This window comes from Dipodomys ordii, unplaced genomic scaffold (genome assembly GCF_000151885.1).
Source record: "Dipodomys ordii isolate 6190 unplaced genomic scaffold, Dord_2.0 Scaffold10, whole genome shotgun sequence".
Taxonomy (NCBI): domain Eukaryota; kingdom Metazoa; phylum Chordata; class Mammalia; order Rodentia; family Heteromyidae; genus Dipodomys; species Dipodomys ordii.
The window spans coordinates 20,793,605-20,818,633 of NW_012267226.1; the positions used below are offsets into that span (position 1 = coordinate 20,793,605).

General features: G+C 53.6%; 2 protein-coding genes across 8 annotated transcripts; both read left to right on the forward strand.

The window, feature by feature from the left end:
* Window positions 1-3,805: 3,805 nt before the first annotated feature.
* Window positions 3,806-19,086, forward strand: Nlrx1 (NLR family member X1). 6 transcript variants are annotated; one of them, XM_013009742.1, is made up of 10 exons: window positions 3,806-4,061; window positions 5,801-5,916; window positions 6,412-6,481; window positions 6,919-7,007; window positions 7,720-8,339; window positions 9,579-10,400; window positions 14,716-15,311; window positions 15,965-16,051; window positions 17,402-17,653; window positions 18,057-19,086. In XM_013009742.1, the coding sequence occupies exons 2-10, from the start codon at window positions 5,856-5,858 to the stop codon at window positions 18,376-18,378; spliced, it is 2,919 nt and encodes a 972-aa protein (XP_012865196.1). In that variant the 5' UTR covers window positions 3,806-4,061; window positions 5,801-5,855; the 3' UTR covers window positions 18,379-19,086. The 6 variants fall into 6 exon arrangements, with proteins under 6 accessions (XP_012865196.1, XP_012865195.1, XP_012865194.1 ...); XM_013009741.1 differs by having other exon boundaries at window positions 3,806-4,025; XM_013009740.1 differs by lacking the exon at window positions 3,806-4,061 and adding an exon at window positions 4,353-4,413.
* A 782-nt stretch (window positions 19,087-19,868) lies between these two features.
* On the forward strand, window positions 19,869-25,023 carry Pdzd3 (PDZ domain containing 3). Of its 2 annotated transcripts, none has more exons than XM_013009743.1 (11): window positions 19,869-19,903; window positions 20,320-20,350; window positions 20,495-20,571; window positions 20,842-21,053; window positions 21,867-22,056; window positions 22,155-22,291; window positions 22,491-22,695; window positions 22,884-23,080; window positions 23,176-23,403; window positions 24,041-24,241; window positions 24,484-25,023. In XM_013009743.1, the coding sequence occupies exons 1-11, from the start codon at window positions 19,888-19,890 to the stop codon at window positions 24,505-24,507; spliced, it is 1,518 nt and encodes a 505-aa protein (XP_012865197.1). In that variant the 5' UTR covers window positions 19,869-19,887; the 3' UTR covers window positions 24,508-25,023. The 2 variants fall into 2 exon arrangements, with proteins under 2 accessions (XP_012865197.1, XP_012865198.1); XM_013009744.1 differs by having other exon boundaries at window positions 19,885-19,903; window positions 20,323-20,350.
* The last annotated feature ends 6 nt before the right edge of the window (window positions 25,024-25,029 follow it).

Here is a 25,029-nt window from a genome sequence, read left to right on the forward strand (position 1 = left end):
CATTAAAGAACTTGTGAAGATGTCTGCCAACTTTCAGGGGCCTGTGGCAGGGATGGTAAATGCTGGGCGCGCGTCAAGTCAGTGAGTGCAGCCTATGGAATATCTGAATCATGCACTCCGTCTTACCGGTGCTTTGTGTTCAGCATCTCAAGTAAGGCCTTGGAGAACTCATGCTTGGATCAGTAAAATGCCACTGGCTCTCAGGAGGTGGAGGTAGACGCAGGCCTGGAGACCAGGTCTATTGCTTCCAGATGTCTTGTTCTTGGCATTGGTCAGTGTCCCTGTTCATGGTGTGCACATGGTGTGAGTTCCTGTGCGGGTTGCATGGCTGTATTTTGCCCTAATGATTGGTATCCTCTTGGTCTGTCAGGACTCACTGAACCCTGGTTGCGCTGGATGGGGAGTATGTCAGGGGTCATGAATGGAATGGGAAGCAGGACAGAATCTGGAACCTTGTTCCTATAGTAGGAGTGGCAGAGATCTCATTGAGCTTACTCTAGACTTCATTCCTTACCCTCTTCTCTGTGTGTGTGTGTGTGTGTGCACGTTTGTGCATGCACAAGCTTGCTGGTACTGGGGCTTGAACTCAGTGCCTTGCATTCTCACTCAGTATTTTTGCCCATGACTGGCACATTACCATTTGAGCCAAACCCCTACTTCCAGATTTTGCTGGCTGATTGGAGGTAAGAGTCTTTTTTTTTTTTTTTTGTCGGTTGTGGGGCTTGAACTCTGGGCCTGGGTGCTGTCCCTCAGCTCTTCAGCTCAAGGCGAGTGCTCTACCACTTGAGCTACAGTGCCACTTCCGGTTTTCTGGTGGTTTATTGGAGAGAGGAGTCTCACGGTCTCTCCTTCCCAGGCTGGCTTTGAACCGCGATCCTCAGATCTCAGCCTCCTGAGTAGCTAGGATTACAGGCGTGAGCCACCAGCGCCCGGCTCTGGAGGTAAGAGTCTTATAGATAGTTTTCTTCCTGGGCTGGTTCTGAACTGAGATTCTCAGATCTCAGCCTCCTGAGTAGTTAGAATTATAAGCCATTGGCACTCAGTTCCTTCTTTTCTGTGGGTCCACATTTACCAGGACTGAGCCATCAGCCGCCAAGACTACAGGCCAGAGATTTGGAAGAGGTGAGTGTCCAGAAGGTCTTGAGGGCTAGTGGCTAGATGACCCAAGAAGCAGCAATTGTCTCGCTCTCTTCTGTCCTGGGCTTGACGCTGGGGATCTGAAGGGACAGGCAGCAGCCCTGGCAGATGCCCGAAAGACCCCACTTGGGTGACATGTAGACTAAATGCCCTGGGATGGACCAGAGTCCAGTCTATGACTAGTTGGAAATTGGACTGGAGATGTCTCAGAGGATTTGACTGGCAGCGGGAGGTGGAAAGTCCTAGGTTGCTTTGGGTGTCCTGGGAGCTCCTTCTCCATGAAGTGATGCCGCTCCACAAGCCATCCATGGCTCTTCACAAGCCAAAGGGCACAGAGGTTCACCATCAAGTTGTCTTTCTTAAGGTCCTCATCTTTACCTTTTTTCTTTCAAAATGCAAATACTTCTTGGCATTGGCGGCTTACACCTGTAATCCTAGCTACTCAGGAGACTGAAATCCAGAGAATTGTGGTTTCAGGAAGTCAGCTGGGACAGAAAATTCCATGAGCCTCTATCTCCAAAATAATCAGCAAAAAATCAGGCTGGAGGTATGGTTCAAGTGGCAGAGCACTAGCTGAGCTAGCAAGCAGAAGAAGCATGAGGCCCTGATACAACCCTGGTATTAGTAAGAAAAACTGCAAATAGGTCTGAAGGAGTTAAGCATTTAAAAATGCACACATCCACAAGTGCCATGGGGAGGGGCGGCAGCAAACAGCCACGCTGGAGCCAGCACGAGTCATGTAGACACTGAGAACATTTGTAGAGTGGTTCACAAAGTTGCAATGAGATCTTTCCATCCCACAGGAACCCCATGAGGGGTTTGCATGAGTTCTCTCCTCTCCTCTTCTTACAGAACAGGAAACTGAAGCCAGTAGACATAAGCAAACCCTCAACACACAGTGCTCAACCAGGCCCTGGTGGCTCACATCTATAATCCTAGATACTCAAGAGGCTGAGATCTGAAGACTGAGGTTCAAAGCCATCTTGGGCAGAAAAGTCCTTGAGATTCTTTTTTTTTTTGGGGGGGTCCGGTCATGGGGCTTGAACTCTGGGCCTGGGCACTGTCCCTCAGCTCTTCAGCTCAAGGCTAGCGCTCTACCACTTGAGCCACAGCGCCACTTCCGGCTTTTTTCTTTTTGCTTATGTGGTGCTGAGGAATCGAACCCAGGGCTTTGAGCATGCAAGGCAAGTGCTCTACCACTGAGCCACCTTCCCAACCCCGTCCTTGAGATTCTTATTACTAACGAACAAGCAAAAAGCCAGAAGTGGAAATGTGGCTCAAGCAGTGGAATACCAGCCTTGAGCAAAAAAAGCTAAGCAGGAGGAGTTGGAGGCATGGTTCAAGTTGTAGAGTGCCAGCCAATGAGTGAAAGCAAAGCTTGGGTGCTGTGTTCAAGTCCCAGTCTCAGACCAAATAAAATAAAAATAAAAAACCAAGCAGGCACACAAGGCCCTAAATTCAAGCCCCAGTACACACACACACACACACACACACACACCCTGTATAAATGCACTCTGCCCATCTCTACATGTTTGGAAATGGGGCCCTCTCTCCCTAAGTGCTCACCTGATCAGGTTCTTTCATATGACCATTTCTGAATGTATGCTAGGACTACACAAAGTACTAGAGGACAGTTGACCAAGATAGTTCATGCTACAGCTTTTAGAGCACCTGGCACTCCATCCTGCGGTCAGACAACAGAAGACATGCCCACAGCATGACTCGCTCTACTTCTGTCTGCAAAAAGCCAGTCAAATGATATGTTATTAATAAAATCTACATGGGTGTTGAACCAACAGGAGAGGGGAGCAGCAGGCTCCAAGCCATGGCCAGTACCTGCAATCAAGTGACATCTGCCTCTTATGGTAACCCCCCCCTGCAGCCAGAGGGTTGTTCTATTCCCCCTCTCCCCTTTTCATTCAGCTCCCCTGGGAGAACTTCTCTTAAAATGCAAATGTGCCATTTTCCCTGTTGCTTGAATTCTTTCCTTCTCTGGCTTTTTTTTTTTTTTTTAATTTTGATGAATGAATCTTGGTGGTTTGAGACAGGGTCTCACTATGTAACCCTGACTGATCTCAGACTTTCAAACCTTCTGCCTCAGCCTCCCACGTGCTGGGATTACAGGCGTGAGCACCAGTGCCCGACTGATTTATTTTTAACCATCCAGTTCGAATGTCGCCTTTCTCAGTCAGAAGCAGGTAGTTCAATTTCCTCTTCCAGACTTGTCCAAGGCCTTGTTTTGCCTTGGTCTCTCAAGTCCATCCATTTGAACCTGGTGGTGTGTCCCAGAATTCTGCTTGATCTCTCTAGGGCTATTACTGGGCCTGGCAATGGGGTGGGTGCCCAGTAATGGCCCAACACCACATACTCAATGAATAGACAATTGTCCAGAAGTAAAACATACACATTGTCTTCTGTCTGGAAGGAAGATGGCCCGCAAAGCCGTCTTCCCACCCCACCCTGGCCAGTCTGTCTCAGTTCCCCATGTATGCAGAAGCTTCTGGCACACTGTACACCTACGTCTGCATGTCGAGGTGTGTCCTGCGGGGGGTGGGGTGACGGCCTCTGTGTACACCGCTGTTCCTTGCCCAGCTCAGGGATAAGGGCGAGGGCTTTGAGGACGCGGAAGTCCCACTGCTGACCCACCACTGGATGGCAAACAGGAAGAGCAGGTTGGGGTGGGAACTGTCCAGCAGACCCTCCTCCTTCCTGACTAAAGGGACCTGGGGCCGCACGCAGAGGCCTGGGGTCCGAAGGATTCAGAAGGGAGGCCCCAGGAAGTCGGCCGAGGAGGTGGCGAGCCGCAGACTGTCGGGGATGGGCGTCGGGGAAGATCCAGGCCCCAGCCTTCCCGCCCGCCCGCCTCCCTGCCGGATCAACCAGCCCTGGTCGGTTGGCTCTTCTTTGCGTCGGTGTCCTCATCGGTGAGATGAGGTCACCGTGTGGCAGCCCGGGGGGGGGCGGGGGGCAGTGCCAGCGGGGACGGGCCGGAAGACGGGGCGCAGCGGGAAACCCCCCCATCCGCGCCGGTCCCCGCTCGCTCGCGGGCCAGGACCCCGCGGCCCGTCCGTCCTCCGGTGCCCCTGCCCGGGGCGCGTGCCAGCCCGGCCTCGCTCGCCCGGGCGCGGGCGCGGGCGCGGGCGCGGGCGCGGGCGGGCAGGAAGCGCCGCGCTGAGCCAGCCGGGACGCCGCGAGCCCGCGGGTGACGCCGGCTTCCGCTGCGCGCTCCTCCGCCCCGCCGGGCCGCGGCCCCGCTCCCGGGCCCGGGCAGCCAGGGTAAAGGCCTCGCCGGCCCGATCGCCCGTCGGGTCTCGGCTGGGCTGGGCGGCGGCGCGGGGCGGGGGCCGGGCGGGGCGCGGGGCGCGGGGGGGCCCGAGCGGGGAGCACCGCGCGCGGGGTCCCCGAACGGCGGGGCAGGCTCCCCGGGGGTCACCTGAAAGCAGGGGAGCCGTCTGGGACCCGGGGGAGAGCTACCCCGGACTTGCCCTGCCCGCCCCCTAACTTTTCTTCCTGCCCGGGACGTGCGGATGATAACAGCGCCCTGGCTCCCTCCGTGACTCGGGCTGCGCTTTCCCAGGCTCTCGGTCGCTGGGGCCTGCTAAGGAAGGGGAGGGGGGGGGAGAGCAGACACTTGTTTCCTGTTCTTAGTGAAGAAGACCAGGCCCAGGTGGGAGCTCTCTGAATTTAAGGGGACCCAGGAGCAACTTCCTGAGAGCAAAGATCTTAAAGGCGTAGGTAGGTTAGAAATCAAAAGCAAGAACCTGCTCAGCCAGAGTGGGGTGCGGGCTGCAGGCAAATGCGAGGGGAGGAGGAGCTTTGTCTGGGCCAGCAGTTCTATGTCTGTAAGGAAACTTTGGAGAGGGGTGATTCCTGTCTGGAATGAGGTATAGAAATGGGCTGAGACTAAAGGCAGAGATGCCCGCGGGGAGATGGGGCCCTGTCAGTCCTGGGAGCGGCTGTGTGGGCTTAGATAATGCAGTCCTGAGAGCACTGGCAGGCCTAAGACTGGTCCTTGGCTTGAAGGAGTGGTGGAGGGAGGTGTGGAATAACAGGCCAGCTTTCCCGAAAAAGACCTGAAACAATGTTACAAAGTAAGTGGAGAGCAGTTTGCGTGGCTGAGGTTGGAAGCAGTGGCAGCATTTCGTTATGGAGATGTCAAGTAGAAAGCGGCTGCTTCTCCTTCATTTATTATTTATGCCAGCCTCAAAGGCAGCCCAGATCAAAGTCACAGCAGAGAAAGTGATAAAACCATTAAAACTCAGCTAAAGGAACCCAGTGGTGAGGGAAGAAAGGCAGAAGGGAGTGGGTAATTATTCCTGGAAAATCTGGGCTCCAAAAAGCCCCTGGAAATGAGCTTGCTGGCAGCCAGAGGGAAGAAAAAGATGCCTAAAAACAGAATCTTTGCCTGGAACTGAAGACAGTGGGATTTGTGAAGCCTCTGGGGAAAGGCAAGAGGGGGCAGGAGATAAAATGCAACCACTCTGGTTGGGATTTTCCTTGCTAGAGAAGAGCTGGAAGCCAGGCCAGGCCTTCAACCATGCTGACACCTGAGGGAGGGCTGGGCCTCTCCTGGGAGAAGGCTCCTCCTTAGCTGCTTTGGAGCAAGTAGCAGGTGGGAGGGATAAAGGACAGCGGCTTCCCATTTACATCATTCTTCCTGTAGAGAAACAGGACAGAAGTGGTCCTAAGTCGCTGAGGCTCTGGCCTTCTCTCCCAAGATGAGGTGGGGCCGTCATTTGCCTAGAGCCTCTGGTCTGGGAAGAACACTGCAGCCACCAGGTGAGCAGGAAGCTGAGGTTTCTGTTTCTGCCTCTTCATTCTTCGGGATCCAGATGGTGCCTCCAAGAAAGCGAGAAAGCGGCAATTCAGATACCAGGTGCATGAGTCCCAGTGCTTTGGGTTTCCAAATTGTTGACCTTGGGCAGGTCACCTCACCCCTGTGAGCCTTCTTTATCCCACCCTAAAATAAGAGGGCTGAACAAGATAATCTTCTAGGGGTCCCTTATAGTTGCGGAACTCTGATTTCATTTTTTTCCTTCAGTTGCTATTTACCTGCCTTAAGCTCTAGGCACAGAGTGGTGAACAAAACCAGATGAGGTCCCTCCTCTCATGGAGGAGGGGATTGGATATTAATCAAGTAATCATATCGTGAAATACAAGACTGCCTAGTAACTGCTACAGAGGGGCATCCCTGTTGGCAGGAGAGCCAGCGAGGTGGGTATGAATGCAGACACATGCATGGAGCCTGCAGTAGTTTCTTTCTTCTCTCCATAGATAAGCGCATCCCCTTCCTGACCCACTGGAGATGGTCCCTTAAAGGGCATCGCCCTTTGGGGCCCTTCAGGTGAGCCTGGGTATTTTGCCATACATTATACCCGGGGACAGCTCAGCAGACTCGGGGCAGGGGTGGTGGTGGTGAGGACATGGTGTCAGGCTGATCTGTTGGGAGAGAGGATTGGGCTTCTGGAGGCGGGAGGGTACAGAAGCAGCTAGCTGCGGCCTGTGGACATTAGCTTAGTGGAAGTCATAGCAGTGGGAGAAGAGAGGGCTTGCGGGAAGTGCGTGGCTCCAGCCGGGGCCAGGCTGACTTGCAGTCAGGCAGGCAGCAGTAGGGGCTGAAGGTCCTGGGCCCAAGCTTCTGTTGCTGGGAAGGACATGAGAACTTGAACTGGATCAGGCCTGGATCTCAGGAAGCAGAAGTCTAGAGCAGTCTGGACTCAGACTGTACGGAGGCTGAGCCCAGTGGCCAGGCCTCAGCTTACCTCTTGTGCTCACTCCCAGGGCATTTTCAAGTCACCAAGAGAGCTCAGCGGACAGTCCTCCCCCCCTAGGGAGGCATGGACAGCTGTTCCGGAGTGTCTCTGCAGCTGGTAAAGGACTGGATGGGATTCTGGTTGGGGTGCCTGGATTCTGGAGGGGGGCCTGGAGGAGGTCCACTGCCGTCCTCCATCAGTGGTCCCTGGCTCTCTGCTTCCCGCTCTCTCCCGCCTTCCTATATGTGTGTGTATCCCTTCCTGCTGTGCTCATTCAGAACACACTTATTATGAACAAAACACTTGAAGAGACGTGCTCTTTCCACCTTTAACTAACGTTGGGTCTAGCAGTCAGGTTGTAATTGTCCACGTTCAGTATTACTTGCCTTGAGTCTCCTCCTTTCTGTCATAGAGCTTCCAAACTCAGTGGGCAATTTGTATTTCCTGAGGGGATCGTGGGCCCTGTATCATTCTGTATCTTTGGGTACTATGGTTTGGTTTGGTTTTGATGCCAGTACTGGGGCTTGAACTTAGGGCCTGGACACTGTCTTTTAACTTTTTCACTCAAGGCTAGGGTACTACCACTTGAATCACAACTTCACTTTTGATTTTTCTCTGGTTAAGGTGAGATCAGAGTCTCAAGAACTTTTCTGCCTGGGCTGACTTCAAACCAGATCCTCCTGAATAGCTAGGATTACAGGTGTGAGCCATTAGTGCCTGGCAGGTTATGTTCTGACTCTCCAGCATGTTCTACCACTACCCTGGTTAGGCCTGAGCTTCAACATCTCCAGTCCTTTCCCTGACCCACGTCCCTTGCCTTTTTGTGTAGAAGCTATTCAGCGGCATCGCCGGAATCTGGCTGAGTGGTTCACACGGCTTCCCAGGGAGGAGCGCCAGTTTGGCCCAACCTTTGCTCTTGACACGGTGCACGTTGACCCTGTGATCCAAGAGAGCACCCCCGATGAGCTGCTGCGTCCATCTGCGGAGCTGGTCCTAGAGCACCAGCGGCCCCCGGCTAGGCTTCCCCCTCTGGCTCTGGCTCAGCTCTTTGACCCGGATGCCTGTGGGCGCCGGGTGCAGACGGTGGTGCTGTATGGGACAGTGGGCACAGGCAAGAGCACGCTGGTGCGCAAGATGGTCCTGGACTGGTGTTATGGGCGACTGCCTGCCTTCGAGCTGCTCATCCCTTTCTCCTGCGAGGATTTGTCATCCCTGGGCCCCACTCCCACCTCCTTGTCCCAGCTTGTGGCTCAGCGCTACACACCGCTGAAGGAAGTTCTGCCCCTGATGGCTGCCACCGGGTCCCGATTGCTCTTTGTGCTCCATGGCTTAGAGCGGCTCAACCTTGACTTCCGGCTGGCAGGCACAGGACTTTGTAGTGACCCTGAGGAGCCTGGGGCTCCAGCTGCCATCATCGTCAACCTACTGCGCAAGTACATGCTGCCCGAGGTGGGCATCCTTTGCCACACCCTGCTGCTGTTACCCCCTGCCCTGCCCTGTAAGGAGTTTTGTGTCCCTGGCTTGCTGGGTTAGTTCAAATCCTGACCTAGTTACTTTCTAGTTGAGTGACTCTGAGCAGTTACTTTCCAGTTGAGTGACTCTGAGCAAGTCAGTAAACTGTGTTCTTCTATCCTTTGTGTTGCACCAATTAAATGAAAGACCCTCCCCCCCCATATAAAATACTTAGATCAATGCCCTGGACTATTGCAGGTGCTCATTAATTGTTACTTATAATTGTTGTAGTCATTGTCCTCTTCATCCCTGGATACTCCCACTTCAGGAACTAGAGGAAACAGGAGTCTAAAATGTGTGAGAGCACATGCGTGTGTGCATGCACTCTCTCACACACACATATACACACACATACACTCACATACACACACACATATATACACACACACATACTTGCTAGTACTGGGGCTTGAACTCAGGACCTCACTGTCTCTCTCAGCTTTTTCTATTATGACTGGTTCTTTACCACTTGAGTCACACCTCCAGTTCTAGCTTTCTGCTGGTTAATTAGAAATAAGTCTCTTGGGGACTGGGAAGGTAGCTCAGCGGTAGAGTGCATGCCTTGCAAGCATGAGGCCCTGGGTTTGATTCCTCAGCACCACATAAACAGGAAAAGCCGGAAGTGGTGTTGTGGCTCCAGTGGTAGAGCGCTAGCCTTGAGCTGAAGAGCTGAGGGACAGTGCCCAGACCCAGAGTTCAGGCCCCATGACTGGCAAAAAAGAAAAGAAAAAAAAAGAAAGAAGTCTCTTGGATTTGTCTACCCCAGCCAGCGTCAAATTGTGATGATCAGATCTCAGCCTCCTGAGCAGCTAGGATTATAGGCTTGAGCCATCAGTACCCAGACCTAAGATCTTTTTTTCCTTTTCTCTCCTCTTCTTTTCCCTCCCATCCCCTTCTTTTTCTTTCCTTTCCCTTTCTATTAGGGCTTTAACTCAGGGCCTACTCTCTGTCCCTGAGCTTTTTCACTCAAATAGGACACTCTACCACTTGAGCCATACAGCCACTTCTGGCTTTCTGGTAGTTAATTAAAGATAAAATTCTCATAGACTTTCCTGCTGGGGCTGGCTTTGAATTATGATTCCCTGATCTTAGCCTCCTGAGTAGTGGGGATAACAGATGTGAGCCATCATTGCCTAGCTTAAGATCTTTCTTAACCATCAACCATGTCCTTTCCAGGCCAGCATTCTGGTGACCACCCGTCCCTCCGCCATAGGCCGCATCCCCAGCAAGTATGTGGGCCGCTACGGTGAGATCTGCGGCTTTTCAGATACCAACCTGCAGAAGCTCTACTTCCAGCTCCGTCTCAACCAGCCGGACTGTGGGTATGGCGCCGGCGGTGCAAGTATCTCTGCCACCCCAGCTCAGCGAGACAACCTGGTGCAGATGCTCTCCCGAAATCTGGAGGGACACCACCAGATCGCTGCTGCCTGCTTTCTGCCCTCCTATTGCTGGCTGGTCTGTGCTACCCTGCACTTCCTACATGCCCCCACGCCGGCTGGCCAAACCCTCACAAGCATCTATACCAGCTTCCTGCGCCTCAACTTCAGTGGGGAAACGCTGGATAGCACGGACTCTTCCAATTTGTCCCTGATGGCCTATGCAGCCCGAACCATGGGCAAGTTAGCCTACGAGGGAGTGTCTTCCCGCAAGACTTATTTCTCTGAAGAGGATGTCCGCGGCTGCCTGGAGGCTGGCATCAGGACGGAAGAGGAGTTTCAGCTTCTGCACATCTTTCGCCGAGATGCCCTGAGGTTCTTCCTGGCACCATGTGTGGAGCCAGGGCACCTGGGCACCTTCGTGTTCACCGTGCCGGCCATGCAGGAATACCTGGCAGCCCTCTACATTGTGCTGGGTTTGCGCAAGACCACCCTGCAGCGGGTGGGCAAGGAAGTGGCTGAGCTGGTGGGCCGCGTCGGGGAGGATGTCAGCCTGGTGCTAGGCATTGTGGCCAAACTGTTGCCCCTGCGGATTCTCCCTTTGCTCTTCAACTTGCTCAAGGTAACAGTGCCAGGACTCCTCCCCTTCCCCTTCCCCTCGCAGATCCCAGACTGTCTCGTGGCTCCCTCCGCCTCTCTCATTCCTCTCCTAGTAGAAAGCTCTGTCTTAGCCCAGCACCGGTGGCTCACGCCTGTAATCCTAGCTACTCAGGAGGCTGAGATCTGAGGATCACGGTTCAAAGCCAGCCCGAGCAGAATAGTCCTTCAGACTCTTATCTCCAATAAACCACTCAAAAACCAGAAGTGGCGCTGTGGCTCAAGTGGTAGAGCACTTGCCTTAAGCTGAAGAGCACAAGGACAGCGCCCAAGCCGAGTTCAAGCCCCACGACTGACAAAAAAAAAAAGAAAGAAAGAAAGCTCTGTCTCTTCTACAGCAGGGGCCTTCTCCCAGGGTTAACAGGCTTTCCCTCTTGGCAGTTTAGCTTTTAGTAGGATTGGAGCCTAAGAAAGGGGGAGAGAAGCTGCAGGAAGGCTTGGGGGCTGGAGTGAAATTTGAGGCCAGGGCCTTTAATATTGATCCTATATGGATATCTAACATTTTGTATCTCCCTGTCTTTTTGTCTGCTGAGATTTGAACTCAAAGCCTCATGACTTTTTTGTTTTAATTACTTTTGTGGATAGTATCTCATGGATTTTCTTTTTCTTTCTTTCTTTTTTTTTTGTCCATTGTGGGGCCTGACCTCTGGGCCTGGGCACTGTCCCTCAGCTCTTCAGCTCAAGGCTAGTGCTCTACCACTTGAGCCACAGCACCACTTCTGGCTTTTTTTCTTTTTGCTTATGTGGTGCTGAGGAATCTAACCCAGGGCCTCATGCATGCAAGGCAAGCGCTCTACCACTGAGCCACCTTCCCAGCCCCGATCTCATGGATTTTCATCGCTGGCCTTGACTTCAGTCCTCCTAACTTAACAGCTTACTGCAGAACTAGGAATTGGGGTCCAGCTCATTCATTATTTGTTTGTTGGTGCAAGCTGGGATAATCTAAACATGATCCTCTTGATCTCTGCTTCCTGAGTGGCTGGGATTGTAGGTGTGGGCTACTGCACCTAGTGATCTCTTTCTAGTTTTTGTTACTTGGAGGTGAGGGTCACTATAGTGCAGCATTATCTGTCCTGTGCTTTGTAGCCTAAGAAACATGACTGTATCTGTTCCCCCAGAGGTGATCAGGCTCTGGGAGTGATGAGTCATCCTAACTCAATCACCAGAGACAGGTTTATAAAGCAGATGCCCTTTTATTCATTTATACTGAGAGGATGAATGGTATCGGTAATTGGCTTAGGATGGTCCACCCTGGAAGCAGGTCTGCTCCAGAATCCGAACAAGAGGGCTGAGGGCCCTGCTGTGAGCAGCGCGGATGTGTGATTGCTTGAGAGATCGAGGACAGCCTGTCTGCTGCAGACTGCCATTTCTTTTGTCTTTCTCACCAACCCTGGAGATCTGGAGATGAAATACTGTTCCCATCCCTTTGATCAGGGAAGAAGTGGAGCAAAGGAACTTGTCCAAGGAGACTCCTAGCGCAAGTAGATTAGCCGGGATGTGAACCCCAGGTTTTGTGATTTTTGAGGCCTGTGCTCTTTCTGTCAGAACTCTTCTGCTGTTTTAGGATATCTGTCAAGCGGTGGTGCCTGCTAGGGAACTATGGTTTCCTCTAGGAATGAATCAGCAGCTTCTCTGTGAAAGCAGAACCACAGTGCTCGCAGAATTAAAACGCGTTTCACCTTTCATAGGCCACGAGACATAAAGAATTGGGGTTCCCCAGTGGCTTGTGCCTGTAATCCTAGCTACTTAGGAAGCGAAGATCTGAGGATCCTGGTTTGAAGCCAGTCCGGGCAGGAAAGTCTGTAAGATCCTTTTTTTTTTCCCCCCGGTCATGGGGCCTGAACTCTGGGCCTAGGCGCTGTCCCTCAGCTCTTCAGCTCAAGGCTAACACTCTACCGCTTGAGCCACAGCACCACTTCTGGCTTTTTCTGCTTATGTGGTATTGAGGATTAGTATCCAGGGCCTCATGTTTGCAAGGCAAACACTGTACCACTGAGCCACCTTCCCAGCCCTTTAACATTCTTTTTTTTTTTTTTTTGGTTGTGGGGCTTGAACTCTGGGCTTGGGCACTGTCCCTGCATTCTTCAGCTCAAGGTGAGTACTCTACCCCTTGAGCCACATCACCACTTCTGGTTTTCCAGTGTTAACTGAAGATAAGAGTCTCATGGACTTTCCTGCCCAGGCTGGCTTTAAACTGTGATCCTCAGATCTCAGCCTCCTGAGTAGCTGGGATTACAGGTGTGAGCCACTGGCACCTGACTCCCTGTAACATTCGTATCTCCAGTTAACCACCAAAAAGCTGGAAGTAGAGGTATGGCTTAAGTGTTAGAGCACCAGCCTTGAGTGAAAAACTGTGTCAGTGCCCAGGCTCTGAGTTCAGACTCCAGTACCAACACACACACACACACTCTCACATACACACACACAGAGCACAAAGGGCTGGAGGTGTGGCTTAATTAGAACACTTGCCTAGCAAGCATAAAGCCCTGAATTCAAATCCTAGTACTCATAAAAAAGATGAAGTGATAGATGCTGGTGGCTCATGCCTGTAATCCTAGCTACTCAGGAGGCTGAGATCTGAGGACCACAGTTCAAAGCCAGACTGGGCAGGAAAGTCTGTGAGACTCTTATTTCCAGTTAACCACCAGAAAACTGGAAGTGGTGCTGTGGCTCATGTGGTAGAGTGCTCGCCTTGAGCTGAAGAGCTGAGGGACAGTGCCCAGGCCCACAATCCAAACCTCATAACTGGAGAGAAAAAAAAAAGACAAAAACACCCCAGATATTCAAGGAGGCACCTCAAGCTAATCCAATAATTCATTGCAAGGGTGTGAGGTGACATCACCAGCCCCCAAGACATTCATTTCCTTGTTAAATATTTGAGTGCCTGCTGTGTGCCAGGTAACATGCCAGATCCTGAAGGAAAAAATAATCAATTAACCAAACTGCAGGTTCCTGTCCTTTCTGATCTCACAGCCTGAACACAAATGAACAGAACCCGATAGTGAAAAATGATGCTAAATGCCTAGAAGGCAAAGTTCCAGGTGTTCTGGAGGTGGAATGGGGGAGCCGGGCTGGAGAAGGGGGTCAGGGAAGTCTCGCTGTGGAGGGCAGGGGAACTGGTTCTTATAGGATTAGTCCAGGGGAGAACAGAGGTGAAGCACCCCAGGAAAGAGCAGCATCATTAGCCGGGCGCTGGTGGCTCACGCCTGTAATCCTAGCTACTCAGGAGGCTGAGATCTGAGGATCGCGGTTCAAAGCCAGCCCGGGCAGGAAAGACTGTGAGACTCCTATCTCCAATAAACCACCAGAAAACCGAAAGTGGCGCTGTGGCTCAAGTGGTAGAGCGCTCGCCTTGAGCTGAAGAGCTGAGGGACAGCGCCCAGGCCCAGAATTCAAGCCCCATGAGCTGAAGAGCTGAGGGACAGCGCCCAGGCCCAGAGTTCAAGCCCCACGACCGACCAAAAAAAAAAAAAGAGCAGCATCATGGAGGCTCGGAGGGAAGGGAAACCTTGGCATTGTCAAGAAGATGAGAAAAGCTTGAAGGCGGGAATAGAGTGAGTGGGGAGGGAGGTTTGGGTTGGTGGGGATGCCATGGTTGTTTCAAGTAGTAGGAGCCACACTGTTCGTAGAGGCTTCGAGGCACTGACCCCACCCAGTCCAATCCCCTCTGGATTCTCTGGGGACACCTGTGTAGCTCCTTTCCTTCCACTCCCTGCCGGGCTTGGAGATGTATGGGTATTTTGGGGAAAAATAAAGAGAAAAAGAGAGAGACAGAAGTCAGGTGTCAGTAGCTTAGGCCTATAATCCTAGCTACATAGGAGGCTGAGATCTGTGGATCGAGTCTCAGAGTCAGCCCAGACAGGAATGCCCGTAAGACTCTTATCTAACCACAGAAAGCCAGCAGTGGAGCTGTGGCTCAAAGTGGTAGAGTGCTAGCCTTGAGCACAAAAGCTTAGGGACCGTGTCCAGGCCCAGAGTTCAAGCCCCAGGAATGGCAAAAAGTGAGAGACAGAGACTGAGAAATTTCTAATGAGACAAGAGTTTAAGAACTGAGTCTGGAAAGGTCAACTGGCCGCTAGATGATGACGTCTCAGGTTCCAGGCTCCAGGTCTGAAGTGTGACCCCCAGGTGGTGGGGAGCCATGGAAGGTGTGGCAGTGAGGGGGATGAGTGTGAGCTGACAAATGGTGCTGTGGGTGCAAGGGGCGATCACGAGGCTGGAGCCCCGAAGGCTGCGAGTTCTGTGGAAGGCCACCGTGATCTCCCCTGCTTCTTTTCTAGGTTGTTCCTCAAGTGTTTGGGCGCATGGTGGGGAAGAACCGTGAGGCCGTGGCCCAGGCCATGGTGCTGGAGATGTTCCGAGAGGAAGACTACTATAATGACGATGTTCTGGATCAGATGGGTGCCAGTATCCTGGGGGTGGAGGGCCCCCGGCGTCACCCAGATGAGCCCCCCGAGGACGAGGTATTTGAGCTCTTCCCCATGTTCATGGGGGGCCTCCTGTCTGCCCACAATCGGGCCGTGCTGGCTCAGCTTGGCTGCCCCATCAAGAACCTGGATGCCCTGGAGAATGCCCAGGCCATTAAGAAGAAGCTGGGCAAGCTGGGCCGGCAGGTGCTGCCCCCGTCAGAGCTCCTGGACCACCTCTTCTTCCACTACGAGTTCCAGAACCAGCGCTTCTCTGCCGAGGTGCTCAGCTCCCTGCGCCAGCTGAACTTGGCGGGCGTGCGCATGACACCCCTCAAGTGCACGGTAGTGGCAGCTGTGCTGGGCAGCGGGAAGCATGCCCTGGATGAGGTGAACTTGGCCTCCTGCCAGCTCGACCCTGCTGGGCTGCGCACGCTCATGCCGGTCTTGCTGCGTGCCCGGAAGCTGGGGTGAGCACCTGTCCTGGTGCATAGGTAACGATGAGAGGAGAGGGTTGGAGGTGAAGCAGGGAAGAGAGGGAGAGGAAGGACCAGCTGCTGCTTCTTAGTTTATTTTCTTTTATTATAGCAAAAGGCCTGAGGCTGGGTAGTTTATAAAGAAAACAGGTCGACATAGCTCAGGGCTTTGGAGGCTGAAGGCTTAGACTAGACAGGAGTCTCTATTGGTGCTTCTTTTGCTGTGTTGTAATGTGGTTAAAAGGGCAGAAAAGGAAACAGCTCCGTTCAGAAGAGACTGAGCACATGGAGTGGGATTGCTTTAAAACAACCCTTTCTCATGAGACCTAACTCGCTCTGTGCGTCCACCATGAATCCCCTCGCCAATGATCTCCTCACCTTTGCACCAGGTCCCACCTCTCAAGATTCTAGACTATCTCAGTTATCACCAACTGGGGGCCATGTCTCCAAACTCATGTCCCTTGAGGGACAAGCCACCTCCAGGCCATAGCAGGATGGGATGGAGAAATTGGTTTGGGTGAAGGTGACAGAAGCAACAGAGGGCATGTGGCTCTGGGAGGCAGGCTGGTGAGATCCAGGCCTGTGGATGGGGAGACCAAGCTGCTTTCTTTGTCCCTTTCTTCCCTTCTATCTTCTTTCTGCTCTAGCTTACAACTCAACAACTTGGGCCCCGAAGCCTGCAGGGACCTCCGAGACCTGCTGCTGCATGACCAGTGCCAAATCAACACGCTGCGGTGAGTGCTGGACAGGGGCTGGAGAGGCTCTGACCTAAGGGTCTGCTCAGGCCAGGGCAAACTCCATGCCTCACAGTGTGCCTGACACAGGCCCACCTAGGCCACAGTAAAGATGGTGGGAGTCAAGGTTCTAACCTTCCCCAGGTATGCCCAGGTCCATTGGAAGCAGAGGGATGGGGTAAAGATGTTAACAAAGAAGATGTTAAGAAAGGCTTAGTAGCTGGGCACTGGTGGCTCATGCTTGTAATCCTAGCTACTCAGGAGGCTGAGATCTGAGGATTGAGGTTCGAAGTCAGCCCAGGCAGGAGGGTCAGCCCAAGAGTCCATGAGACTTATCTCTAATAATCCACCAGATAACCGGAAGTAGAGCTGTGGTTCAAAGTGGCTGAGCACTAGCCTTGAGCAAAAGAGCTCAGGCACAGCACCCAGGCCCTGAATTCAAACCCCACAACTGGCAAAAGAGCTCAGGGAAAGCACCAGGGCCCTGAATTGAAACCCCACAACTGACAAACACAAAAGAAGAAAAAGAAGAAAAGCTCTCGTGGTGAATATCAGCCTTGGAGAAGGGGGTGGTAGGTGGAGAGGTTGCTGTAATATCTGGGCTGGAGGCTTGGAAACAGCCAGCTTTTCCCCAGCAGCCTCAGCTGGATGACCTAAGCTGTCTCCTGCGACAGCCTCACAAGGTGTGGTGTTGGATGGTTCACCAAGATTCCAGTTGCCTGGAGGTGAATGAGAAAGGAAGATAGCAGAAGGAGAGAGGAAGAGGAAGAAGAGGTTGGAAGGGCAGGAAGAAAGACAGGGACAGGAAAAGAAGAAGCAAGGAAACAAAGGCAAGGAAGGGAAAGGAGAGAGAAAAGAAAAGAAGTCAGCTTTTCCTACTTTCCTTGGCAGGGGCAGCACCCACTTTCCTGTTCCCTTCTGGGCCTGTAGTTTGTGTGTGTGTGTGTGTGTGTGTGTGTGTGTGTGTGTGTGTGTGCGTGTGCGCGCGCCCATGTGTATGCTGTTCCTAGGGCTTGAACTCAGGGCCTGGGCAGTCCCTCAGCTCTTTTGTTCAAGGCTATTGTTTTACCATTTGAGCCACAGCTCCACTTCCACCTTTTTTGGTGATTAATTAGAGATTAAAGTCTCACAGATGTTTCTGACTGGGCTGGCTTTGAACCTTGATCCTCAGATCTCACTCTCCTGAGTAGCTAGGATAACAGTTGTGAGCCACGGGGTGCCCTGCTGAATCTGCATTTCTGTCCTGTGTCTCCTCAACCCAGCCTATGCCCAGTCTTTGGCCTAAGACCTAATTCCCTGCCCAGAGCATCTATAATGGCCCTCACAGCCTTCCGTTGCTCGTGGCCCTAGGCTGTCCAACAACCGGCTGACGGAGGCGGGGGTCGCCCTGCTGATGGAGGGCCTGGCAGGAAATACCTCACTGACACACCTGTCCCTGCTGCACACGGGCCTTGGAGATGAAGGGCTGGAGCTGTTGGCTGCTCAGCTGGACCGAAACCAGCAGCTGCAGGAGCTGAATGTGGCCTACAACGGTGCAGGCGATATGGCAGCCCTGACCTTGGCCAAGGCAGCCCGGAAGCATCTGTCCCTCGAGCTGCTGCAGTAAGTCTGCCCGCCCTTGGTCCCATGCCTCATGTCCCCATCCCCTTGCTCTTCTTACCCTGGAGTGTTCTGGGCCTGGGCCTGGTGACTCAACTCTAACTGATCCCTGTTTTGTTTTGTTTTTTTTTTCTGTGACCAGCCCTTACCCTGCCCTGATTGCTTTCCTCCATTTCTCCAGTCTCATTCAATGCTTGTGTCCCTCCCTGTCTTCCCAGCCCCCCTCCTTCCTGAACATGGGCCTCTTCCCTTCCATCCCTGGCTTATTGCCCACTCTGACCCATTGTCCTTGGCAGCCAGGAGATGAGTTGTGAGTTTCACCCCTGCCCCTGATGTACCCATCCACCCTCAGGTCCTCCTTCTCAGGGCCCCAATGGATAATGTCCTCCCTTGTCTTTCCTCCTAGCCTCTACTTCAACGAACTGAGCTCAGAGGGCCGCCAGGTCCTGCGAGATTTGGCAGGTGCTGCTGAGGGGGGTGCCCGGGTTGTGGCTTCGCTGACAGAAGGGACGGCGGTGTCGGAGTACTGGTCTGTGATCCTCAGCGAGGTCCAGCGGAACCTCAACAGCTGGGACGGGGCCCGGGTCCGGCGCCACCTCGAGCTGCTGTTACGGGATCTGGAAGACAGCCGCGGTGCCACCCTTAACCCTTGGCGCAAAGCCCAGCTGCTGCGAGTGGAAGGCGAGGTCAAGGCCCTCCTGGAGCAGCTGGGAGAGCCTGGAAGTTGAGACCTAGTTATGGGACCACCAGCCCTCAAACCCCTTCCCTCTGAGCACCCCCGCCTTGTGGTACTCTTTCCAGAAAGATCCCTTTAGGGCTGGAGGCAAGGCAGTGGAGCACAGTTGTGCCAGTTACCCTCCTACCCCCACCCTGGGGCAAGTCCAACAAGGACCCCTAAGCTTGGAATTTCCAGGGTCAAATATAGTGAGAGGATTGCCAGAGGAGGTGGCTCATGCCTATAATCTAGTACTTGGAAGTCTGAGGCAGGAGAATAGTAGGTTCAGGGTCATTTGGGCTACATTATGAGACTCTATCTCAAAAACCAAAGACAAAAACAGAAGCAAACCAAGCCAACAACCAATCTGCCAAAATCAAACCAAAACAAATGCAGAGAATGGGTTTCGTGGTTGTGGAAATGGATCAGGCCTCTTCTCCCTTTGGTCAGAAGGCACTCAGGTGACCCGAGTGTGTCTAACACCCACCAAGAACTTGACTCTGCCTAGCTCGGTCCTCTGGTAGTGCCACCAGGGGTCACCTCTCCTGTCTGACAAGCCAGAGATGTGTAGAAGGGCTTCCTCGTCCTGCCTGATGCTCACCTGTGGACTCTGAGCATACCCTCACTTGGTGCTTTCCCTCACCCCCATGCTCCTGTATTGCACTGGTACAATGCCCCAAGGGCTGCTAGCACCTGACCTGCTGCTATTAAAAAGCTGTGTGTGCTCTACCTACTGTTTCTTGCCTGGTGCTTCCAAGAAAGGATCACTTTGTTTAGAATGTTGAAAGTGACTGTTGAACTGGGTGCTTGTGGCTCACGACTCATCCTAGTTACTAAGGAGACTGAGATCTGAGGATCATAGTTTGAAGCCAGCTGGGGCAAAAAAGTTCATGAGACTCTCCAATTAACCAGCAAAATACTGAAGGTGTGGGTGTATGGCTCAAGTGGTAGAGCACCAGCCTTGAGCAGAAATGCTAAGGGACAGCACCTTGGCCCCAGTACTGCCACACACATGCAAAAAAGAGGCGGGGGCTGGGAAGGTGGCTCAGTGGTAGAGTGCTTGCCTTGCATGCATGAGGCCCCGGGTTCGATTCCTCAGCACCACATAAGCAGAAAAAGCCACAAGTGGTGCTGTGGCTCAAGTGGTAGAGTGCTAGCTTTGAGCTGAAGAGCTGAGGGACAGCGCCCAGGCCCAGATTCAGGCCCCACGACCGGCCAAAAAAAAAAAAAAAACAAAGAAAGAAAGAAAGAAAAGTGACAGCTGGGTACCGAGTTCACAATCTGCCTTGCCTGTGCAGAGGAGCAACTGGGCCTGCTCCAGGATCTCAGGAGAAAGTTAGCACAGGAATGAGGACTGAAGGAATTCACTTCCCAGAGGATAAGAGTTACTGATGTTAACCATTACCCAATGGCTTCCTTGAAGGTCTTCAAGGAGGTGGGACTTGGGAGAGGGTAGGTGGGAGGGTCAACTGCTTGAAATGGACCTTGGCCCTGCTCTGAACACTCGAGCACAGATCCAAGTATGGAGGCAGCTGCAGGTAGGAAGCTGGGAGATACCTTCTTTAGAGGGGACCTTGGGGGCAGTTGGGGTGGGGGTGGGGAGTGTTTTGGAGGCTTTGAGACTTGAGGCACAGTTGAAGTTGGGTCTTGGCGTCCTGAGACAAATAGAAGTTCAGAGGAATGAAGTGAACTGATCTGTCTGCCTTCCTGGTCCACACCCTGTTGATAGATTTATGGGCCACAGACCTGGAGGAGTGGGGAGGAAGGGCAGGGGAGAAGAGCACACAAAATCCTTGTGTGTGAGATGGTAGAGAGAGCGGAAAGCCCTTTTAGAACAGAGTGCAGAGGGCCAGGCCTGAATGGGGGGCTTCCCCTGAGTCCGTCCAGTTTATGATCATGGAAGCTGTGTCCCAGGGAAGAAGGTGCCTCTCCTCTCACCCACTTCTTTATCCAGTAGGTCTTCGGGACATGGCTTCATTCACTCCGTAAGTGGCATGAGGGTGGGGGGCGAGAGGAGGAGAAGAATCTGGAAGGTGGGGAAGCTTTTCAGCTGTAATTCCCTAAAATAGAGCCTGGGGCCCAAGTCCAGCGGCTAGCTTCTCCCTCCAGCTTCCCCTGCTCCCCTGCAGGAAGTTTAAGTTTAACCCCAAGCTGGGCATTGATAATCCTGTCCTCTCCCTGGCCGAAGACCACCAGGACAGCTCTGGTAACCTCCTCGCCCCCCTGGCAACCATTGCTTTTCCCTGGAGACACCACAGGTCCACACAGCCTCCCGTTTCCTTGGTAACCACTCACTGCCTCCCTCTGATCGCAGTTACTGTATGGAGATGGGGGGGGGCCCCGCAGGGGCGGGGGGGGCAGTCACTCTGTCCCTGTCATTCTGCCCTTGGAGTGTGTAGCCACAATGCGCAATATCTGGCTGGGTAGAAGCCCAGGGCCTTCCTTGTACTGGGGTTGTGTCTCCTCTCTCTTCCAGATCCCTGGAACCCGAAGCAGCCTCGCTTCTGTCTGCTGAGCAAGGAAGACGGCAAGAGTTTTGGTTTCCACCTGCAGCATCAGCTGGGCAGAGCTGGACATGTGGTATGCAGGGTAGAGCCTGGCTCCTCTGCCCAGAAACAGGGTCTCCGAGTAGGAGACCGGATCCTGGCAGTGAACAGCAATGTTGTGGACCGTGAGGACCACATAGTGGTAAGGCCAAGTGCAGCTGCTTAGAGTGGGGAGTAGTCGGAGCACTGTAGAAGGGAGGCTGGACACTGGGGCTGTGATCCTATCCACTCAGGAGACTGGGATCTGAAGATCGTGGGTCAGAAGCCAGCCCAGGCAGGAAAGTCTGTAAGACTTTTATATCCAATTAACTAGCTGAAAGTGGAGCTGGGAAGGTGGCTCAGTGGTAGAGCGCTTGCCTTGCATGCATGAGGCCCTGGGTTCGATTCCTCAGCACCACATAAGCAGAAAAAGCCACAAGCGGTGCTGTGGCTCAAGTGGTAGAGCACTAGCCCTGAGCTGAAGAGTTGAGGGACAGCGCCCAGGCCCAGAGTTTAGGCCCCATGACCAAAAAAAAAAAAAAAAAAAAGCTGAAAATGGAGGTGTGGCTCAAATATTAGAGTGACAGCCTTGAGCAGAAAAAGACAAGTGAGAGTACAAGGCCCCGAGTCAAGCCGAAGTACCAGCACACACACGCATGCACACATGCACATGCACACATGCATACACACATGCACATGCACACACGCACACAGGCACACACACATACACACATATGCACATGCACGCACATACACACAAAGACATATACACACAACGAGGCTGGACCTCACCCCATTAGGTACTGTAGTTCAAGACCCAAGAGTCACTTGCCCACCCTCTAGGATTTGAGGGTGAGGGGTGTCCGTAGGAAAGGTGGGTGAAGGCATCTGGAGAACTAGTTCCTGGGGTGTCACACACAGGCTCCAGGTGGGTCCGGGGACCAGCCTTCTCCATTCCCACGTGCCCTCTCTTCAGGTAGTACGCCACATCCGGGCCAGCGGTCCCCGGGTGCTGCTCACGGTCTTGGCGCAGCACGTGTATGAGGTGGTCCGAGCTCAGCAAGAGAGCGATGCCCGCCTCTGTCCTCTGCTAGGCCTGGGGGTCCGGCCCCGGCTGTGCCACGTAGTGAGGGATGAGGGCGGCTTTGGCCTTAGTGTCATCCAAGGTGAGGCGGGATGCGGCCCAGGGGGTCGTGGCCCCTGTTCCAGGCAGGCAGCCAGTTGGAACTTATTTTTGTGATTTTTCTTTCTTCTTCTTTTTCAGGAGCTCAAGGTTCATGCTGGCTGGCGCTAAGTGCCGGAGGAGCAGCCGAGAGGGCAGGAGTACCCACAGGAGCGCGGCTGCTAGAAGTGAACGGGGTCAGTGTGGACAAGTTCACCTATAACCAACTCAGCAGGAAGGTATGGCTGCCCATTCCCCCCACTTGCCACCCACCCGGGGCAAGGCTCCACGCACCCAACCTCCTGGCCTGCTGGTCGGTACAAACCATCAGTTTGTGCTTGGCCCTCCCTTAGCCCCTCGTTCCTGTGCCTGGGAGGAGGTACCCCCTTCTTCCTCCCCACTCAGGTGGATGTTCATGCCTCTGCTGGGTCCTCACAGCTTTGGCAGAGTGGAGAGCAGGTGACCCTGCTGGTGGCAGGGCCAGAAGTAGAAGAACAGTGTCGCCAGCTGGGAATGCCCCTCGCCGCCCCGCTGGCAGAGGGCTGGGCACTGCCCGCCACGCCCCGCTGTCTGCACCTGGAGAAGGGGCCCCAGGGCTTCGGGTTCCTGCTCCGGGAGGAGAAGGGTCCCGATGGCCGCCTTGGTGAGTGGGAGTGGGGAAGGTGGGCTTTCGGGTGGGCCCACGAGTGTGTAGTGTCCCCAATCTGAGCTCCACCCGCGGGGTTCCCCTTCTTGTCTATGCTGGGCATCGTCCCCCGGTGGGTACAGGGCGATGGGGGTGCACTGCTCAGTGCAAGCTGGGGAGCAGCAGGGAGGTTGTCTCTGTGGTAGGACACTTCCTGTGGGAGGTGGACCCGGGACTTCCGGCTGAGAAGGCTGGGATGCAGGACGGAGACCGGCTGGTGGCTGTGGCTGGGGAGAGCGTGGAGGGGCTGAGCCACGAGGAAACAGTGTGCAGAATCCGAGCACAGGGCACTTACGTGTCCCTCATTGTCCTCGACCCTGAGGCTGACCGCTTCTTTAACATGGTGAGTGCAGGGAGGGCCGGGGCTGGGGGGGGGTTGGGAGAGCAGGAATGGCTCGCAGCTCAGATGCCACAGGTGAGCTCCCTCTGCCCTGCCAGGTTCGCCTGTCACCTCTCCTCTTCTTGGAGAACAAGGACACTGCTGCCTCCTCCCGGGATCCTCACTCAACATCTCGGACTGAGACTGAGGACCTACCAGTGAAAGACACAGCCTTGACTCCCTGCCCTGCTGGGTGCCGCCAGTGTTTCCTATACCCTGGGCCTGGTGGTGGCTATGGCTTCCGACTCAGCGGTGTGGCCAGTGGACTTTGTCTGTTTGTCTCTCAGGTGACCGATGCCCCATAACCTTGGAGTCTTTCCTTGTTTTTCTTAGTGCCAGTCCTGAAGTTTGAACTCAGGGCCTGAATTTTGTCCATGAGCTGTTGTGCTAAATGCTAATGCTCTACTACTTGAGCCACACCTCCACTTTTGGCTTTTTTGGGTAGTTAATTGACGATAAAAGTCTCATAGACTGTTATGCCCTAGCTGGCTTGGAATCCCATGATCCTCAGATCTTAGCTTCTCAAGTAGCTAGGATTACAGGTGTGAGCCACCAGTGCCTGGCTGGGTTAGAATCTTTCCATCATTTGCCTACTGTTCAGCCTTCCTCTGCCTCCCTTCCAGAGTCTTAGGACACCCAGGAATTCTTGAACTCTGGGCCTGGGTGCTGTCCCGCAGCTCTTCAGCTCAAGGCCCGTGCTCTACCACTTGAGCCACAGCACCACTTCCAGTTTTCTGGTGATTTATTGGAGATAAGTGTCTCATGGCCTTTCCTGCCTAGGCTGCCTTTGAACCGTGATCCTCAGATCTCAGCCTCCTGAGTAGCTAGGATTATAGGCGTGAGCCACTGGTGCTCGACACCCAAGAATATTTCTATGGTGTTTCACATTCTAAATGCTCCCCCCCCCTTACCTAATACCACCAGGTGACTCCAGGAGGCTCAGCTGCCAGAGCAGGGCTGGAAACAGGAGATGTGGTTCTGGAAGTGAATGGGTGTGCTGTGGGCGGAGACAAAGGCCCAGAAAGGCTGCAGCAGCTGTCTGAGGCCGAGCCACCCCTCTGCCTGACGCTGGCAGCCAGGACTCAGCAGAGCTTAGAAGCCTGGATTTCCCCAGGGTCTGGAGAGGTGAGGAGGAAGAGGCGATTGTTTGGGGGAGGGGGGGAGCAGCCAGAGAAGGGCAGAAAGGATGGAGTAGGAGGGCTGCTGGGGGGAGGGGGACAATGTGGGATATGCCAGTGGGGACGTCAAATCATCGAGGATGGAGACAGAAGGAACTGCGGAGCATGTCCCAGTCCTGGACATCATCGATTAGGGCGAAGGAACTCTTCTGGTCATAGGATGAATTTCTTCCTCTTCTCTCTGTGTAGGACTGGGCTCCCACCAGTCTATAAACCGTTCTGCTTGGCACAGATCTACTGAATGGCTTTCCTGTCTTCAGGCTGCAGCCTAAGACACTAGGGATCATCTCACAAGATACCACCTTGAGAGATACGAACACCACCACTCATGGGACAAACCCACGATTGCCCCAGGGTCCCTCACTTCATGGGCCTACCTCCCAGCAGAGAGCATGCTCAGAGATTTCAGGTGGCCTAGTGGGGAGTCTGAGGCCCCAGTGCTTAGTGTGTGTGGAGCTTTGGAGAGCTGCACCTCAAGGAAGAAGTTCTTCATGAGAAAGGAGAGCCTTGGGGGACTGCCTGGGATTGAAGCCTTCTGGAACTTGCTCTAGATATGACTCCAGCATGCTATTGCTCAAAAATTTGAAGACCACCTCTGTCCTGCTTCTGTGGACACCTTAGGATTGTGGAGGCAGGTGCCTGGTCACTGTTGGTTGAATCTTGTTAGAAAAAATAGCCTTTTCCAAGGCTGGGGATGTAGCTCCATGGTAGAGCGCTTATGTAGCACACACAAGG

What these genes read in the sequence shown, in the direction of transcription:
- Nlrx1 (XM_013009742.1), top strand. Translation starts at nt 5,856, where the DNA reads ATGAGGTGGGGCCGTCATTTGCCTAGAGCCTCTGGTCTGGGAAGAACA. An exon ending in CGCCCTTTGGGGCCCTTCAG is followed by an intron (nt 6,482 to 6,918) that starts GTGAGCCTGGGT and finishes GCTCACTCCCAG; the next exon opens with GGCATTTTCAAGTCACCAAG. An exon ending in TGCTCTTCAACTTGCTCAAG is followed by an intron (nt 10,401 to 14,715) that starts GTAACAGTGCCA and finishes CTTCTTTTCTAG; the next exon opens with GTTGTTCCTCAAGTGTTTGG.
- Pdzd3 (XM_013009743.1), top strand. An exon ending in TGGCCTTAGTGTCATCCAAG is followed by an intron (nt 22,057 to 22,154) that starts GTGAGGCGGGAT and finishes CTTCTTTTTCAG; the next exon opens with GAGCTCAAGGTTCATGCTGG. An exon ending in GGGTCCCGATGGCCGCCTTG is followed by an intron (nt 22,696 to 22,883) that starts GTGAGTGGGAGT and finishes TCTCTGTGGTAG; the next exon opens with GACACTTCCTGTGGGAGGTG.